The sequence below is a fragment of the Zootermopsis nevadensis genome, unplaced genomic scaffold (genome assembly GCF_977971745.1).
Source record: "Zootermopsis nevadensis isolate Lab colony 2312 unplaced genomic scaffold, Znev_1.0 Znev_ptg000017l, whole genome shotgun sequence".
Taxonomy (NCBI): domain Eukaryota; kingdom Metazoa; phylum Arthropoda; class Insecta; order Blattodea; family Termopsidae; genus Zootermopsis; species Zootermopsis nevadensis.
The window spans coordinates 8,450,358-8,469,869 of record NW_028259149.1 but is presented as its reverse complement, the minus strand read 5'-3'; the positions used below and the strand labels follow the sequence as shown (position 1 = coordinate 8,469,869).

Genomic DNA, 19,512 nt, shown 5'->3' with positions numbered 1-19,512 from the left:
TTCCTGCACATTCACCGTTCCTTCTTGTCGATCTGGCTTTGTCTACAATATTTTTCTCTGTCTCTCGCCGACATAACTGACTTTTTATTAGGTTTACTTTTATTATTTAACATTATGTCTTTAACTTTTTCTTGCATACTGTGACATTAGGTTTGATTTTCTCTTTCTCTACTGTCTTGCACCTTTCCAGAACTTGCGAGCCAGGGGTGAGAACACACGATTTGCGGACTAAATGTGACCCTTTAAAACTACTTAGTTTTCATGACCCAAGAAATGCATTTTTAGTCAAAGCTTCCGAAAGCTTATTGCTACGTAAGCTATTAATCAAAGATCCTTATTGAATTTATTATAGTCGTTCATTTGGCCAATAATAAATTCTACACCCTTACACTGATTTTAAGGTTCTTTTTAATATTATCTTCCGATGCACGCCTAGGTTTCCTAAATTGTATCTACCATTCAGGTTATTGGAATTATAGTTATTAATGTGCCCCTCATGAATCTACATATCCAATCTGCCTCATTATTTTGATTAAATCCCGTCCATCCACCCGAATTCTTTAACGTCTGTTTTGACAACGATGGGTCAGGGTATGTAGTGACGTGATTCCACGAGATTCATTACCGACATGTTTTGACAATTTCTCGATGTAATAGCAGGTTACTAAAAGCAAGTCCTGGGGTAGCAAATTTCCAACTCTACTAGTGTCAATGCCATTGGAAAGGATTTCAAGCCAGTTCCGTCCACCTCTATCGTAAAAATTCTATACCTCTAAAAACCATCTGAATGAGATCTTACCATCTGATTATCATTTTTAAAAGTAGATGTTTTTCAACTGATTTAGTCTCCATTCTCATGTAAGCATTCATTACTTCGAAGAGGGTCCCTAGACTCCTTGACCTATATAAGTAACAAAGTTTCTTATTCATTGTCCTCAAGTTCACACTGTATCCACCTCGAAGACCAAATATTTCCTTGAATACTTTGTTTTCATACATCATTTGATATTTTCCCCTGGAATTTAATACATCGCGTTTCATATCTATCAAAAGACAACTGGTAAAATTATTACATCTGTACGTTGCTATCTTCTGCGTGACGCCTGTAGTCTTATAGATGGTTACCAACGTTTCGGATGAACATATCACCTCCATCTTCAGGAAAACCTTGTACAATACTAAATGACGTCACAATCCATAAGACTACAATCGACATATTGTACACCGTGAGAACATGAAGTTTTGTTCAGCATGCAATTTTTTCTTTAGAAAGTTCAAAATAATTGCCTTTAGTTATAGGTTAAACAAATTCTGTTATTTTTAATAAGATATTGCGGACATGATGAATTTTGTACATTGAAACATACTGCATACTATCGAACACATTAGAACGCAATTGTCTACATGTTTCTGATATGCTACAGGCTGCCGTTCTGTTATGACGGAATGGCCTGACAGATCAATAATTCAGTCTACATCCGTCTATAGCTAATTCGTATAATTAACACTGTAGTTAATATATTACTCGACTCTATTAATATTACATTAAGGAATGAATCATGTATCAAGTAAGCTCTATCCCAATTAAGTCCAATAATGTATATTGAATTTGATTTATTCCATTGTTATTAAATTGTCCAATCGAATAACCACCGATAATTAAGTCTTTGTCCAGATAATTTGCATAAGTGACACTTTACTTTAGCCCATATTGCAATAAATTCAACCATTAATAATTAAGGATAATATTAAAATAACTCTTTGAATGAATGTGGATTAGATTAATGTTCATAATTCCTTGGTTCTTGCGGCTGAAGTCTCATGAGACGAGATGCTTGGATTCAGATCAAATTAAAGTGTGTGACCATATTTATTATCTGTGTTAGAGTCATTTTATTGTTATTTCATGTGAGACAATGATATAAGGTCGTTACTTTTGGTCACAAGTCGGTTAACTTCATTTATTTTTACGATACAGGACTCAACATGCTCGGTGCCGTGAGAACCTCAAATCTCACAGGTTTTCAAATAATCAAGAAATTTAACGCTTTAAGGCGCGTTGCATTTCATTAATAATTTGTATGAGCGTAAAGACATAACAGTTTCATCAAGTTACTTAATTTTTTTTTAAATTTGTAGGCATGGTCGTCGTCTGTTGAAGTACAGTCATCAATATCAGACGTATTAATTATCTTTCTGATATTTTTTAAATCCTTGAGTAGCTAATGAGCCCATCTGATATCTGCGCTGTTATCTCTATCTGTTTATTTTAAATTTGTTGCTAACAGTTCTGTCTGTCGTGCACAACAAATTTTAAAATTTCAGCATGCTGTTATTTTAAGACACAGCAACTTCTATTGTGAACTCAGCTGCTGCTTGGTCCGATTGTATTTATAGAATTATAATAAGATGATGCACTTTTTGTTTTAGGTTTCGGTCAATAATTCTGTGTGTGCAACTTCAAACCGGAGGACAAGGACTCTTTCATTTAAGTTCTCTCTCTCTCTCTCTCCCCCCCCCCCCCCAAGAACTTAATTAGGATTTTGCTGCCATTACCAGTGGAAGGAGAATTACAGAAGAATGGTTAGAAGTTTCAAGGTTTAAGCTGCCCAGTTATCAGATTCTTTTGGATAAATTAATAGCTCGTACATTTTTATTGCTGTAATTATTTAAACAGCTAAAATGAGGGCATTGCTGTCAGAGGAAGCAAAGAATGTCTAAGCCTTGAATATACATGCCAGGTCTCCTGCTGCGTCTTACATTGGCGATGCCCAGAATGTTCTAACTTACTCTATCTGATTATACAAGTATCAAGGACAATGACAGGTTTGTGCAGCATCCATAAATGGCGAAGTAAACTAATGTACGTGTCCTGCCATTTTCATGTACAAATTATTTTTGGGGCTTTATCTCATATGTGGGTTATACTCTAAGACAAATTGACTGAAGTTAAATTTAACGGTAGTGTCTTTGTTTCAGTCACATAACGTCGTCATGCAAAATGGTGCCGAGTTTCTGATATACTGTTAACATACAAGTTTCATGAGTATATGTAAATACATTCATATTTTCACTGCTTATATTTTTTTTCTATTTAGCAAAACAATGTTTAAAAGTTTTTTCTCCACTGACGTTCTTAACCGTTTATACGATTCAACTGCAACAGCTTCCGAGAAGGAGACTCGGGTAGGTAAATGGTGTAAGATGTGAGATTCTCAGAACGGCGTGCGTGACTTTCCTCCAAGATGTTGCGTTATTTAACCTGGCAGACGTTTACCGACGTTTCAAATTTGCCTGCTGGTGCCATCATCAGGGCCACTGAGGGAAGTTGGATCACTGACAGAAGACTCCATATCGCGATGTTTGGTAGGTTGCCATGGAGGTAGGATGCCACTCGTTCTAAAGTGTCATTGCCATGTGGAGGTAAATTGTGGACCCCCCATTCTCGTTTGTGGTTGTGAAAAGTTAATGTTTAAAGGCTCCGGACAGTGATCAAACTCCATTCACCGACTCACTATATAGAAAATTGGGTACTATAGAGAATTAGCCATTTATCTCCCGCAATAAAGAAAGTAGTATCGTATTTTGAATGTTCATTAATTACTGTTTACTGTGTTTTGAAGCTGAGTTTTTCTTGTTTATTCTCTAAACGTTCTATTTTGTAAGGACTGGAAATGTGCTACTACTCTGATATCAAAGCATCATGCACGTCACTGCACGCCAGACGGGGGATTGGCTACTTACTTGACACTACCAAATCATACAACTCATTAGATTTATTACAGCTCGGTCAGTCAGATTTATACTGATTAAAATACGTCCGAATAAATTTCGTTCTCAGTCATGTAGCTACAGAAATCTGCATTACCGTCACTTGTCTTTCTCACCCCCTGAAGTGTTTCTGTGACACAGCCTTCCGATTCAGGAGAACAGACCTTGGGTTTCGTACCTTTATTACGGATGTTACTGTCACCTGCCCAAGAGTAGCATGGAGAGGGGGAACTACCCTTTCCTCCCCTCTAGTTATTTTGCATATTATTTGCATACTAATAATATATTCTAGCCGTTTTTGATCAAGCGTTGCCTTTTCCTGGTCCGGTCCCATCATGGAGCAGTGTACATAGAATACCCTTTGCTTCTTACTGGCCAAAATGTGTCAGGGGTATTAAAGAAGGAATATAAAAAGACTGGGGTGGGGTGTGCATATCGGGTAAGCGCTAATTATATGCGCACAAGTTCTGCCGGATGAGTATAGCAGTTGTGTACGCAGGCATTATGGGAAGATGTCAGAGGTGACGAAATTGTTCTGTGGAAGAATAGCACAAAGGTCAAACTGATTCAGACTAGATATTTCTTTGAAATTTTTAATATTCTTTTAAGATTACTCGCATATTTTAAACGTTATTGTACGTACTTTGTTTATTAATACGTGTAGAAAATCTCGGTGTTTTCTTCTGTACCTAGTGACTTTAATGCGTACAAATATTTGAAAAGAATCAATTGAGTGAATTTCCACACATGTATTATCTTATTGGCTTGACAATTTCTTGAGGGCATCGGTCTCGTTAGGTGTATAATGTAATAAAGTAACTCACGTTACGATAATTGTTACTAACAAATGTCACTATGCTAGCAGAACCATAAAATTCATTACCGATGACACCATAACTCGCCATTAGACATGATACTGTGATAGTTGCGTCCACTCTTCGTTACCCAAAATAACAGTTTATAAGGGGTTATTATTGTTAAAGATTTTATCCTAGTCGTTGAGCTTCAAGTAGGTTCTAAGGCAGACAAAAACAACACGAATGTAGTGTCTGAAGACGCGTAAGCATGCACACAACTGAGCCTGTACAACGTTCATGGAACTAGAACATCTTAACGTGGAAGAAACAATTAAATCACGAAAGTATCAATTAGACACGCATGGACCCATAACATACCTAAACATGTGTAAAATTTAAATCGGTTGGCTGCTACAGACATGTAAGATAACTTGGAATAAAATAGGAAAAAAGATGTCTGTTTTCTAGGATATTACGCTGTGTAGTCTGCTAGAAATTAACTGACGTTTCGGATGTTCCTCAATCTTCAGGTCGACTAGATTTCTCAGCGCAGTCTACAAGTACAAGAACAGTCCATCGTCATACTTGTCGCCGTGAAAAACTAAAATTGCTAAAAATTGGAAGATTCTTTCGGAGACGGAGCAGACGAACGGCTTGTTGTATATATTCCTGATAATTCACACCCCCGTTGGGGTATCCGATCAATATTACGTTCAGCGCCCCTTAAAGTGAGGTGTTAGCCAACCAGTAATCACGGAGTATATTGCTTAGGGAAAGACAGTTTCTACTTGTTTCACATGTAAGTCGCTGGTTCTTGAACTACGTTGTTCTAGAATATTTTGAAGTTTTAAGAGATGAACTTAAAAATAGGCGGATTAATAATTGGGTTGCAGCCTTTTTCTGCCTGAGGAAATTCCATGCTTTCATCTTGCAACTTCCGAATGAGGTAAGTTCTTGTGTCCGTGGTCCGTTGTTAATCAGCAGTTGTTTCAACAAGTGATAATGTAGGATTTTACTTACAGAAAAACGTCGTAATTAATTGAAGGTCATCACTGTTTCCGATAACTGAAGAAGTCTAATGCAAATTCATGAATAGGTTTCTCTTTTCCTAGACGGGCTGCATAGCTCGACAGGAACCGGGGTAATTTTCACTTTTCCATCGTGTCTAGATCGGGTCTGGTCCCACCTGATATAATAAGGGAGATAGACATGCTTGGACCTAAATCTGACTCTAACTTCGATCATTTTCCCTATATGGTTACATATTGCGGTGTTTAGGTACGCGGTCAGCTTTTTGCCCTCATTTCAGTAGCAAAAGCGTCAGAGACATACGACGGAGAAACGCGGATTCGGTACACCACGTCTGTGACTTACACCCGTCTTCCACTTTTACCCAACTACGAAACAGAGGTAAGGGTTCAGAAGTGTGACGGACAAGATTTTCTAGGTAGGGTCAACCCTCAAAAAATATACATATATATAAAAAATAAAAGAATAGAGTGTTGAGGAGCTGGAAAAGGAAGAACCCCTCCATATTTTCAACCCTGACGCCCTGCTTACAAAAGAGTTTTATTTATATGTAAAAGAAAGAAGTGAAGAGACAAGAGAGATGAGAGTGGTGGAATAGAAGGGAGTTAAAAGAGAAAGGGGTAAGTTGTAAAATACAGGATGGGCGGAGAAGAGGTGAAAAGGGGGTGAGTAGGAGGTGTTGTTCTCTGTTAACATATGCATAGAAGTGGTAAGGCCCCATGCATATTAGTTGGATGCAGATTACATCGCTTCATGGTTAAGGCAAACCCAGGTCTTTGCTACGAAAGATTACTTGGCCATCATCTGGTAATGCAAGACGCGATGCTAGAAGCTACATCGAGAACCTCTGCGGCAGTCTTGAAGACTCGTAAGGAGCTACGGAGGACCTGCCAACAAGTGCAAGTGGGCAAAGTTTTACGTACGAGTGGTCGTGATTTTTTTAAACGTTTTTCAGTCGTGTGACAATGTCGAGTGCTGCGTCAGTGTAGTCTATTTGTGTGAAAGTGTCGTTGGTGAGGGACTTACGTATGGGTTATATTACTTCATTATTTGCGTTAAAATGGATGCCTATCATCTTTAAAGGTCATTATTGCTGCTTAACGTGGAATTATTTGCATACGTGGACTTTGTAATGCAAACACCCCTTCCTCCTCTGCTTATTACCCCTCGTTTCTTCCTGCTTTCGTCTTACTCCTCCCACTCTCTTATTCTCCCTCTTAAGGCTGTAACTCGCCCAGACTCATAAAGTGATTATTATTATTACTTTTACAGTTCTGGTTTATATAACAGATGGGTGAAGAGGTTTTATTATGTTACACAAGATTAATATTAAATTGACGTTAATTTATAATTTTCTATTTTCTGCACAGGGTTTTTAAATTCTTCTAAACCGTTAGAGTTTTAGTAATTTTAAAGTCAATTTAATGCTTGCGTGTTTAAAGTAATTAATTCTAAATTGATCTCCATTTCGATTAGTTACGTTGCTAGAGTAAGTTATTGCTTTCTGGGCGTTGCATTTCTGAACTTTAAATTTTGCTGTATATTACTCAGCTATAACAATAATTTTCTCTCCATAAGATGCATTCCATTCTGTATTAATGTAATAAAGATAAACAAATTGTGGATGTAAACATATTTCTGTTTTTAATTCATTCTAAATTTGTTAAAGATTAAATAATAATAATAATAATAATAATATAATGCCTCACGCGAAATCTGTTTTAATATTAACCCCACACTTACACCGACATCTTACGTTACCCACCCAATTTATTCTCCTTGATTTGATTAACCTAAATAATTTATGAATAGTACAAATTGTGAAGCTCTACATACGTTATGTAATGTTCTCCATCCTTCTGTGACATTCTTTTTCTATTATCTTAACACTTTCTTCTCGAAAACTCTGTATCTGAATAGTGCCTTATTTAATCTTGTCTCAGTAATGTTTAAATATCCAGTACTGACCTCAAAGAAAACGTAACCTATAATCATTATTTTATATACATTGTTTAATGCTGTTTAAGGAAAGAGTCGCTGTTTAGTGTGAGCAGAAAGCAGATTTATTTACTGTTAAAGCAGTTGGTACATACAGTTACCACAAGGCTTTAAAGGGTTAAATCAAAATAGGTTCAGTATTTTATGCGCAACTCGGGGTCTGATAAAAACGTTATTATTTCTTACTAATTATTGTACAGCCCCTTAATAAACCCTGTTCTTAATTTGTTATTACCGATATTTAGTGGGACTACTTAAAAATGTCATTAACAAAATTAAATTTAAGAAGTGACTTTGTTTCGCGAAATACCGTTGTTAATATCTGAAAACCTGTAACATTTAAACACATTCCTTGCGTATATTATTAATACAGAGAATATTTTCATACTGTCTCTACAAAGTTTCGGTCTGGCAGGCGCTCTCTACTGTACTCTATTGTTTTTTTAACCTCTCCCTAATTTCTCTCTCGTCTCTCATTTGTGTTTTCATGAAAACCAATTACCGTGGTTCGGGTAGTCGTTTTGGTGACCAAGGCAACGTGCCGAGAGGGAAGGAGAGCGTAAAAGACTGTTTTAAATCGTGCTCATTACTATACCCATAAAATGAATACTCTCTCTTCATTTGTCTCTATTGCTGAGCATCGTGACTCATAGCAGCTTCTTACTCTGTAATCGAGAGATCGAACGTTGATCGGATCCATGGCTTACGCTTCGAAGTCGCCTATGAGTCACTTCCCCCAAGAAAATACCGAACTGTAACATGCGTCATTTGTAATAAGTAGGAAAAAATTAGCGTATTTTAGGTTACAGCTATTTCAGGCTTACTTTCAACTAGCACCTCTGATAAACGTCTGCGAGACTACACGGCAAGAATAATCAGGGCTTTGAATGATAGCCCTGATTATGTAGGCAGCAAGGACCTCTGAAACGATGGTAAACCTTTACACGACTACACGGCGATATGTAACCCAAAGGACAGCCATCTCTGTACACACCACCGTGAGAAAATCGAATCCTGCTTAATGCAACTCTGTCGGCACCGTGCTAATTCTAGTGCCATTGAATGAATTGCTGTTTCTCACACGTGTAAAAATTAATATTCTGCACATTTTTAAACCAGCGCACCTAATTTATAATCCGCGTGGCATTTATCATATTTTTTATCGATTACAGATTGAATTGTTAGCTTGCTTTCCCTATTATTGATCACATCCTACATTCCTTGAGTGAGAATAGAAACTTTTCCTACTCGTCCGTCACCAGCCCGTATTATGTTCCCGATTTCGTCTAATTAAATGGGAACTGTAGCTGAAAATATTGGAATATGTTTTGCATCCTGTATGAGAGAGAAACCACTAGACATTTTTGCATCTCTGTTCAGTTATACTTCTCATTTACCCTCTTTCCATTTTTCTTTCCCTTCTTCGTCAACAAAATGGCTGCTGCAGATCCTGGAGCTTCAACATACGTGCCGCCCCATCTCTGTCCCCTTCCTCCACCACTATACCTCCCCCTCTGTACCATACAATCCACCCACTATCGCCTGTACACATCCACATCTCAAAACCCCTCGTGGACTAGGCTGACATTAGCGTTCGTAAGGGAGAGATTTCGAAGTTAGGGATGCAGAATTAGGGCGACAGACGAAACCTCCCATCCTCCCACTCACCCGTTTGCCCATATACACCCCCCCCCCCCGCACCGCCAGTGGGGTTTAGTTCCAGATATCATTTTGTCTTCCGGGACCACAATGTATTTCAGGCTAAGCAAAAGGACTAGCCTGAAAGTGTTAATGCAGTTTACTGCAAAGAATTCTAGGGACAGAATTCCTTTATCCTTCGGCTATGTATTTCTTTTATTTTTTTGGGATGGACCTCAGTTAGTGAAACTTTGTGACTTCCGAAAATGTTTCACAATCCTTCCCATGATATGAACGAGAAAATTTTAACAAAAATTTCTTGTTTCAGTATATTAGGTGTTACGTATTGGTAAGAATTAATTCTTTTGTCATTTATTGGTAGCTGAGTCTACTAATTATGTGTCTCTGAGCAATAGGGGTTATAAACTGCCTTAGAAGTACAGGACATACGCGGACTAAAACAGTATTTACATTTAAATAATCACGGAAGCTAATTAAATGAGCCATAGAGAGTAGGTTTCTGGATCGTTTTCAGACCAAAATTTCTTTTTGTCAGAAATTACATCAAAGACACCCTAGACAGATGTAGCTTTCTGTGTTGATCCCCTTTAAATATTTTTTAGTTTTCTTCTGTCAGGGGAGGGGACTTCTGTCTCGTCGCCATGTCCAGACCAGTTGTCGGAACCGTCAAGTGTCTCGTCTCCATTGGATACCATGGGCTGTTTCTCCGGGATAAGGCGGTCGGCGCGTGATCCTAACCACCTACCTCCATCTAGCGACATGACAGGTCTTGGGTCTGCGTGTTGACCGCACAAATAGGCGCAGGGACAATTAAATCACCCAACGTTCTTTCGTTTTAATTTTTGTAAATGCAACAGTAAATTTCATTGTTTTTACAAAAATGTGGAATTCCTCGACCTGCCCCGTGATTATCACGGTTTCAAGAGGAGTCCAATGTAACCACGTGTTAGCCCTGAAGAAGGCGATTCGGAACTCATCGGATAAAAACCTCGTAACCATTCTCAACGTGGCAGCGAAATTGGATGTTATGTCCGTACCGGGAATCAAACATCGGACGACGGAGCGTCGTGGAACTTGGTTAGCACTCCTACTTCTAGGAGGTAACTGATTTAAATCTCTACCCAGAGACCGGATATCCTGATTGGGTTGTTCGTGGTTTTCCTTAGTCCCGCCAGGCATGTGCCGGGATAGTTCCTTGGGCTACGTCCGCTTCCTTCCACGTCCTTTCTAATTAATTATATGTCACTATTCCGTCACTCGACGCTATGTAATATGAGCTGCCAAAAGCTACGTCAAATAAAGTATAAATAAATAAAATAACAAATTACAGTCACATTAGTCGTTCAGAAACTAAGCTGAGCTCTACTGGGCCCATCGCATGATACAATAAGTTTCAGAATTATCGGCGCATTGGCAGTGTACAGCCCTAATTGTCACCAAGAAGTGAATTTGGATTTTAGTTCTCTTACTCGAGAACCTCTTACCCTGACCTATATCTGAACGGCTTTAAAAAACTTATCTTAAAGGGAGCTGTAATGAATTTGCCTATGCTATTGGCTTCTCATAGCTTTTTTACAGAAGAAAGATCTAGGTCTAATTGGTAAGGAGACAAAGAGTTTGTTTTTGAAACAGGGCATTTTATTTTGAATAATTATTGTTTTGTACGGGTTTTGAGCTTGATATTTTTGTATCAGGAAGAACAAAGATTCAGGGTATATGAAAACAGTGTTCTGGGGAAATTGGCCCAAGGAAGATGATATAAGAAGGCAATGGAGAAATTGTATAACTTAAAGCTACTTTTTAGCTTTTCATGAGGTTAGAAGAAGGAGATTTAGATGAACGAAATATGAAATCAGTACGGAGGTAGGGAGGGCAGAAAGCATACGAAACTTTGGTTGATGGAAAGAGATGACTTGAAAGAAAAGCCATAAGCTGTAGGATAATATTAAAATGACTAAATATTTTGTTATGATAGAACTGAATTGAACTGGTTGAGGATGGAAATGAGTCGAAATTTTGATGAGATTTCAGGTCGCACGCGATGGAGAATTTGCTGACTACTTAAATTTTTATCTATTGCTCAGAGAACTACCTTGTTCAGAGTTTGAGGAGATAGATTAAAGACTTGTAGTTTAGTGTCAGTTCAGTACAACGAAGAAACACAGCCGTGCCCTGAACGCGTATCAGGCGTACATAATATTTCTTACTTCCAGCCAAAAAGTACACGCAGTTTCACCTCTGCAGTTCGTTGTCCTTTTCACACTGTTTATATTCAGTGATTATTTATGTTATTGACATTTTCTGTACCTGTTGTACAACTAAGGTTCTGTCTCGGTCCTGTATTTGTTTATAACTTCAGGGTTAATGCTTGTAGCCTCGATTTCGATAATGTGAATCATTTTCTGCGTGTACTTGTTAAGAAAAAGAGGGGTCGTTAATTTGATGCTGTTCATTTTGCTTCATGTGGAGATAGACGTGTTTGATTCTAGAGCCTATTTGAGAAAATTTCATCTACTGCTCGTGGAAAGACAGAGAAAGAGGGAATATGAGCGTACTTGGAGAGACGCTAGAAATGGCATCTCGAAGAGCTGGCGAAGAAGGGAAGGAAAATGGAATAAAGTAGAGGAAGTCGTCTCTACGCGATCGAATTTAAGCTCCAGAGCCTCTTGAAAGATGCAACGTCAGGACAGTTTTGTCTCCTCTCCCCTGTTTCATTCTACGCCTTTTTTTAATATTACTTTGTTTCCACACATCCATTTTTACGTTCAGATGTACTAACGTGGCTAATCATGTTGTCTTGTATTACAATATGTCCTGTGAGATTTCTGAGCCTTCTGAGATATTGCCCCTTTCAGTGCCATAGAAATTTATAGACGTTTCAGAGTTGCATACTGTCTCCATCTTCAGGGTGATAAGTGCTATTCGTAGCCAACATCTACTCATCACCTTGATGGTGGAGGCAGTAGGCACCTCAGAATTATCGGGCAGCTGCTAATATATTACATGGCACAGTGTCATAAAAGGTTGCCGTCTTCATAATGTGTCCCCTACGACCATGAGTACGTATTTCCTTAACCCAGAATTTTATAAACGTTGCCTTTTGTATTATCAGTGAAATTTGAATACCTGAATTTCTAGAGCTAAAATTGTATTTCGTGAAATGCGCAATCGCTTTTCTGTGTTAAAGAACACGGTTACTTAATGATTATATAGGCCTATGAGCGTGCGCGATTAACTGAATTTTTATAAAATTTGGCTACTGTTTACCGTTGCATTATTATTACCTTTTGCATTGTTTGCGTTGTTAGTAAAGGTTTCTAAAAAGGTTAAACGGATATATATGTACTTACAAACGTTAAATAAGAGGACCCTATATTAAGGATGTGCAACATAAAACAATCTTGCGCAATTTAATAATTTCCGTATAATTTATTTTAAGAAATGTCTGCTGAAAAACGGGTGCATTAGGAGGCTCTATTAAGGCATATATAGGCTATCTCAGTGAAATACGTACGTGACACGCCGGTTGAATTTATGCATGAAAGTTAATTTTGAACTGCGAGGAAATAGAATTGTCTGTTAGGAAGGAAGTGTAATTGTACACATGGTTGATTTTTCATGTTTTCTATCGTTCAGCAATTAATAATTTAGGGAGTCGCTCAGCTGGTCATGAAATTTCTCGCCTATTATGGAATCCGAAGTTTGTCCACAAGAGCTGGCCACTAGTTCCCTAGTCCTGAGCCAGATGAGTCCAGTTCACACGTCCCATTTCTTCAAGACTCTATTGTTTCCCCCCCATCTACTTCTAGATCCCCCAAGTTGTCTCCTTCCTTCAGGTTTTCCGAAATTCCTTTATTTGGGTGCGCTGTGAAGTTTGTGAAATGTAAGGATGTTTGTTCGTGGAATGCGTAAAGTTGGATTACCAAAGTAAATTGTTGTAGATCGTGATGGTTACAATATTTGCGAAGCATCTTATACATCTGGTTCTATACACCAACATTCAAATTACACAAAAAAAGAGAATACAGGAAGGGAATGAGGAAAATGAGTTAAAAAATGTATTTCTGTGCTGACGTGGTTAAGTCAGATGTTGCACGGTAGAACGGTCCCGAGATCAAAGTCTGAGCGAAAGTAGAAGATTCTGGATGCTGCTGATGTACGGGACTGGGGGGGGGGGGGGGGGGGGGGGGGCACGGAAGGCGGATGTTTTGCTCTGGAGCCAATAAGTCTCTGTCTGGAGAGACAGAGACGAGGAAATGGGGGAGCTGGTAGGGTCTCGTCAGCAAGTGCATGAAGGTATGAGGGCAGCGCACACAGGACACATGGAGCTCAGTCTGGCTTTAGTTTCGGAACGTCTGATGTGGTACGCTTCGTCCTTTGAATTATATTATAGTTCCTTAGAGTTCTGGTCTCACGGCGGCGAGTCTGAAACACCGGTAAACTTTTGCCAGACTACACGGCGCAACATCCCAGAACATTTTCTTCCTGACGACATATTTCTTTTTGGAATTGACATAAAGATATGCACTTGTAGTTTCGCTGTTTGTTTCGACCAACATCCGTAGTATGTGTAGACCGATCTACAGAATTCTAGCAATTAATTATTGTTTATAAGTTTAAAAATGGTGATTACGAATTTCGAACACCCTGGTTTGTTGTTTACCCGCCACACACTACTTTGTCTATATTACAGCGGTACACGGAACGTTAGTTTTAGCGAGCACCGACACTGTACGGGGGACTGAGGGGAGGTTCCTGAGGGAGAGAAGACTATTTCTCCAGCGGCAGCTTAAAGAATAGGATGCAGAAGAAATGGTTTCGAGATAGAGGGCTGGGGAGGACAAAATGAATAAACGTGGGAGAAATGTGGGGCCTACGGAATGGGGAGAAAGAAGTATTAGACAATGAAAATAAAGAAGTTTGTGTATATGTTGTAAAGAAATGCTTGCTGTGCCTCGTCATCTTGAATTGGACTTCTTCTGCAGTATATAGTTTGTACATACTTTCAGACGAGAGTGGAAATATGATAAGAATAAAGATGCAGAAATACTGTCTATTCATGGTTCAGTGAATTTCGAGACTGTGTAATTCTCATGTCTCAGGTAGGCTTGTGAGGTATGGAACTTAGTTACGGAAACATGGCTAATTAAAACTTTTCAAAGTCAACTTTGTTATTTCATTTCCGCTTGAGAAAGAAACTATATATCTAATTGTAGATTGCATGTTCTTGTCAGATGTGGAGATTTATTTAAAAATCTGCTTTTATTAGCCTACTTAACGTATCGATCTTCCTATTTTACCATTCAAAGACGGGAAAGTAGCATTGGTCCTATCCGGGAAAAACCACACACAGTGTACACAAGCTCCATGGGCAGAAACGGGTAGTCGATAGTTCACTTTTCAAGAATATTCCCGCCTTTTATGAGGCGCAGAGGTCAATTACCATGTTCACGAGAGCCCGCCCCTAGCACCTATAATAAGCCAGATTAATCCACTTCGCTCTGTTAAGACTTTTTTTTTTGAGATCTAATTTTATATTATCGTCTTGAACTCACAAGCTACCGTTTCCTTTACTTCAAATTTCCCGACGGATTTCTTCTCATTTCCCTGATATGTTTTGCTTCTCGCCGATTCCACTTTTCTCGATTCGATCACACTCACACATGTACAACTCTGACAAAGTTGAATTATTTTTTTTAATATTCCTTTGTTTTCAGGCATCTTCATGCATACCATTCGCCTCTCTTCGTATTGTTTCGAGTTTTCGTAATAGAATCTTACTCTAAAACAACAAATTCTAACATAGAAAGAATTATAATAAAATGTGTGTTATGCTTTAAAGTCTTTCGCCATTACACGCCATTAGAATCGCAGAGGTGTCTTCAGAACGACAGTGTAGTTGTACGTCACTACTTTATAAGGATTGCTCCTTAACTACTCATTAACAGTGGTGTAGGACAAGGTCGTATAGTGTTATTAGAACATTGCTTGTAGAACAAGAAAGAGAGAGACTGAAAATCGAGGAAGAGGGTGTATTTGGGAAGGGGTCGACAAAGTCTCAGCTCATGCGCAATCCTTAAACCCCCTCCCCCTCTCTCTCTTATACTCTGGCTCAAGATCTCAAAGCGTCTTGTACAGCAGGGACAAATATTCTCCATGAGGTCCTGGTTCGGGGGGTGGGGGGTGGGGGGTGGGTGGGCGTCAGCGTCCTTCTTCGTCGTCATCCTCGTAAATTAAATTAATTAGAATTCAACAGGTGGCGGTGGTGGTTTCTGTAGGCGTTTATTGAGAAAGGGGTTGCGAAACGAACAGGAGAGAGAGAGAAAAAAAAAAGAGTTACGTTTAGCGAAGTTAGATTTGTTTTTTTAGAAAACTTGTTGTTGGCTACGTACTTTATTCGATTTTGTTTCCTTGCTTCTTTTTCTGTTGGTGTATTGTTACTAAATTGTTTTTCCATTTGATTCTCTTTGTCATTTTCTGTTTTATTTGTTGTTTCTCTTTTCGGAGGTTTCCTCTTGTCAAACTGTTCGTTCGAACTTTAGCATGTTAGGCCACCAGACTTTCAGGTGGCCGGGAAGGATGGGCGGAATATCACGTCGTAAAACTCAAATAGAGTCGGTTGACTGAACTTGGTGCAATGGAGCTACGTGTAACAGGAAAGAATTCAAAGGAGAAATAGACGTCGTCAGATTTTATTGCGTGTCTCTGTATGCGTGTTATTGTACCTTCCCTGTGGTTTTGGTTGTAGATTTGCATCTTCCTTCTGCATATAAAAGCTCGATTTATTCAGTATCGCGTATGTGACCTGGGCGAGGTGTTGCGGGTCTCCCAAACCACATCAATACACACAAATCAATAGCAAGTTAGGGGCGGAGCTGCTGGAGAGACTCTCAGAGGTGAACTGGCTTGGTTCTAACACTGTTTAACGACGCCGTTTCAGCTTATTAACGCCAATGCTTTGTAGCGCCGTATGAGATGTGATGATAATCACGAATAATCAGAAGGTAGTATTTGGAAGAAGTTGTGGTTACCGACGAAAACTTTTGGACTGATTTCGGTTTATGAATTGGGGCTTGAATGTGTTCTCATCAATGTTCACAGTAGTGTGTGTAGTTCAGTCATCGCTTTCCCTCTACCGTGAGCTCACATTTTTCCCCTTTCATGGAAATGGCAGTGCAAATGTTCATTGCAGATGACGTAAGGAAGGAACTGATTCTGATACATCTACTAGTATAAGTAGGCCTGAAACTTAAAAATCTTTTTTCTACCGCCAAGAAAACTCGTGTGTATAACTGACGTCATTGTTTTTCGTTGATAGGAAATGAGATGTGTTTGAAATGGAACACTAATAAACACACACGTTGAATTATTTAATTAGTAACATAGTTGCGTATTTATACGGGTTATGTAACTGATACACATTAAAAAAATCTATTAAAGGCTGAGACATCCGACCACAGGATTTAATGTTGACCTACTTTCTGTTAATAAATTAGGGAACTCACATTTTTTCAGGGTACTGGTTTACAAATGTCTTGTAGAAACGAACAAATTACACTGTTTGAAACCTGTTTTACCTATTGATCCATTTGAAGAAGTTTTTCAGTCATTTACTCCATGAACTTCAGAGTTATTCGACAGTAGCAACATTGCTGTGGGAGAATTTTCTCTGTACATTGCCGCAAATTTTTGGATATATACTGTTATCACAAAACAGAGAGACTACTTGGTACGGCATCGGAAAAAAACAATATCTTCACTCCTCAATTTATTGAACTGAATGTATTTGAATTGTCGAGTTTCAGTGAAACAGGTTACAGACAACGTCTAGATCGTACTGATACGTTTGTGGTCCAGTCCGTTTCGATTGTACTAAAACGGTTTACGGGCAATTGCTTTTCGATTACACTAAAAAGGTATGCGGACCTACCCGATCTGACTGCAGTGAAATGAACCAGTCTGACTGAGACTTATATATTGGGAATTCCTACCTGAAGGAACAGATTGCAACTACTGGGAACTGATATGAATATTGTGACACGACATTCAACGGTAGGTGGTATGTATACACGGAGGGTGAGGTTTGTTAGCCTTGTCTGAATCAGGTATTGTGTTGTGCATTGTTTGCGTATAAACAGAATTGCTTCTGAACGGTTCCCCTAGGGAAACGTCCTCCACTCAGTCACTTGTAATCTTGTTCCTATATTTTGGGATTCTACTGTAGGTCTTATGTTTAAGATATTTTATTTTACATTTTTATATCATTTACCACTGCTACCAGATTTCGTTATAGATATAGAACTTTTTACAATTCAACATAAATTAAACATTGCAAATGCTGAACTAATACGATAATAAAACACACATGGAATAATGTTCTACAATTTTATCTGAACGCACTCACGTCCGTGTAGAACCGAACAAATGCTATCGTGTCGTGCTTAAGCAGTTTACCAAATCGTAAGGTTACAACACAGCTGATCAACATATGCCACAGGAAGTTCCTGGTATCTTCAGTGTGGAGTGAAAGTAAGAGTGAGACAACTGAGTAACCCGCCCACCTATTTATGCGTGTCTGGGCTGTTGTGTAACCCTTTTTTGTGAAAACGTTGGGCAGGTATACTCTAGCCTCAACATAATAACATGAAAGGGGTAGGATGATGATTGTGCTCAGATTTTTTAAACGGTTTGAAGGCTGGTCGGGAAGGACGTCCTCTCTGCCTTCACATCGATCGGAGCATCATCCTTCGTCCTTCATAGTTGTGATTACGAGGGATATACAGGGTTTATTCTCCGGATTTGAATATCCCTCCGAGTTATCCTATTTTCCATGTCGTTATCATTCCACCGCTACTTCATATTTACTCTCGTATCATCAGGAGGATGGTCATTGGGCCCTCAGGTGACCACAGTTCCACAGGGACATAGGGTCATCCTATCGAAACAAATACTTCCATTACCTGTCCTTTCAACGCATTTTTTCTAAGATCGGTTTTAATGTTATTATCCATCTCCTCTGTCTTCCAGGTGGACGTTTTCTAACAGATAGCGGTTAGAACGCTGGCCTTGTAATCCTGGGTATCGGGTTCGATTCCCGGCGGTGCCCGAATTTATAACTTGTGTTGGGCAAGGCCGTGGTCTAGGCAACACGGAGTTTTCCCCCGTGGCATCCCAACAATTACTCCATTCACACACAGAAGAAGGCAATGGCAAACCACTTCTGGATCATCTGCCAAGAACGTATATGAACAGGTCCCAGTCCGAGAAAACGATGGAAGGATCCTGTTCATATGGACCTGTCGTCAGACAGAACACTAAATAAATAAAATACACACCAAAATCTTGTATGCATTTTTGTTTCACCTAGCCGTGTTAGATGTCAGACTTAACAGCCCCTCTTTGATCTTGCTATCCTCACTGTAGTATGTAATTTATATGCTTTATAATGTTCTAATTTTCCTATTTAGTTTTGGATCACAGTGTTTCCTCGAACGCTTTATCGTGAAACGTTTGACAGTGCAAAATCCTGTGCCAGTGATGGCGTGTTAAATACATATGTCACTTGAAAGTGTATTATATTAAGTTGCTTTTTGCTTTTAAGGTGCTGTATCTTACTGTATTTCTATAAGTACAGGACCATTAATTGCATTTTAATTACACAGTGTAATAATCGCAGGTAATCAATGAAAGGGGACACAATTTTGCAACATTAAATTTGCGAGTCTTCAGGTTTTCATGGCGGCGAATACGAAAATGACTGTCTTCTGGGATGTCGAGCCGTGTGGAACTCGTCGTCCTGATGATAGAGGCAGTAAAGTCTCTGAGGCATCTTCCAGTTTGCACGGCGCAACATGCCAGATAAGAGTCATCTTTATTTTGACCTCTAGATCTTTCAGTCAACAATTTATTTAATCGGAAGTAAAAAGACGATGACCTGTACCAGACGCAGTCTATCCCTGGATCTTGCTCCGGGCAGCAACGCGCACTTCCTGGTCACCCCTTTTAGAAGCCTGATATCGCCTTTAGCCATAGCAGAAGCAGTTAGCATCTTAGGAAGGGTGGGGAAATTATTATATTGGAGACGAGGCGTGCAGGTGTGTTAGTGCGGAGTTTATGTCGTCAGCTACGTATATCGATGGAGCGGTCGAAAGTAAATGGAAATTTTTAGTTTAAAAAAATTCGGAAGGTAGCACGAGAGTTTATCAGCTGTCGGGAGGTCCTTCCACGGCTTGGGCTTGTAAATTTATTTTATAGTCTT

General features: G+C 39.0%; 1 protein-coding gene and 1 long non-coding RNA gene across 8 annotated transcripts in view; one reads left to right on the top strand and one right to left on the bottom strand.

Moving 5' to 3' along the window:
- Positions 1-19,512, top strand: part of MESR6 (misexpression suppressor of ras 6) — an 841,969-nt gene that overhangs the window by 695,400 nt on the left and 127,057 nt on the right. The window contains exon 8 of one of the 6 annotated variants that reach the window (XM_087350338.1): positions 18,282-18,652. The exons of the other annotated variants lie outside the window; for them this stretch is intronic. Within the exon in view, the coding sequence (XP_087206464.1) occupies positions 18,282-18,303 (22 nt within the window). The 3' untranslated portion in view covers positions 18,304-18,652. Of the gene's footprint in view, positions 1-18,281; positions 18,653-19,512 lie in introns of those variants that run through there. 6 annotated transcript variants of the gene reach the window in all.
- Positions 1-19,512, bottom strand: part of LOC110839329 (uncharacterized) — a 140,521-nt gene that overhangs the window by 59,721 nt on the left and 61,288 nt on the right. The gene's annotated exons all lie outside the window — the stretch shown is intronic.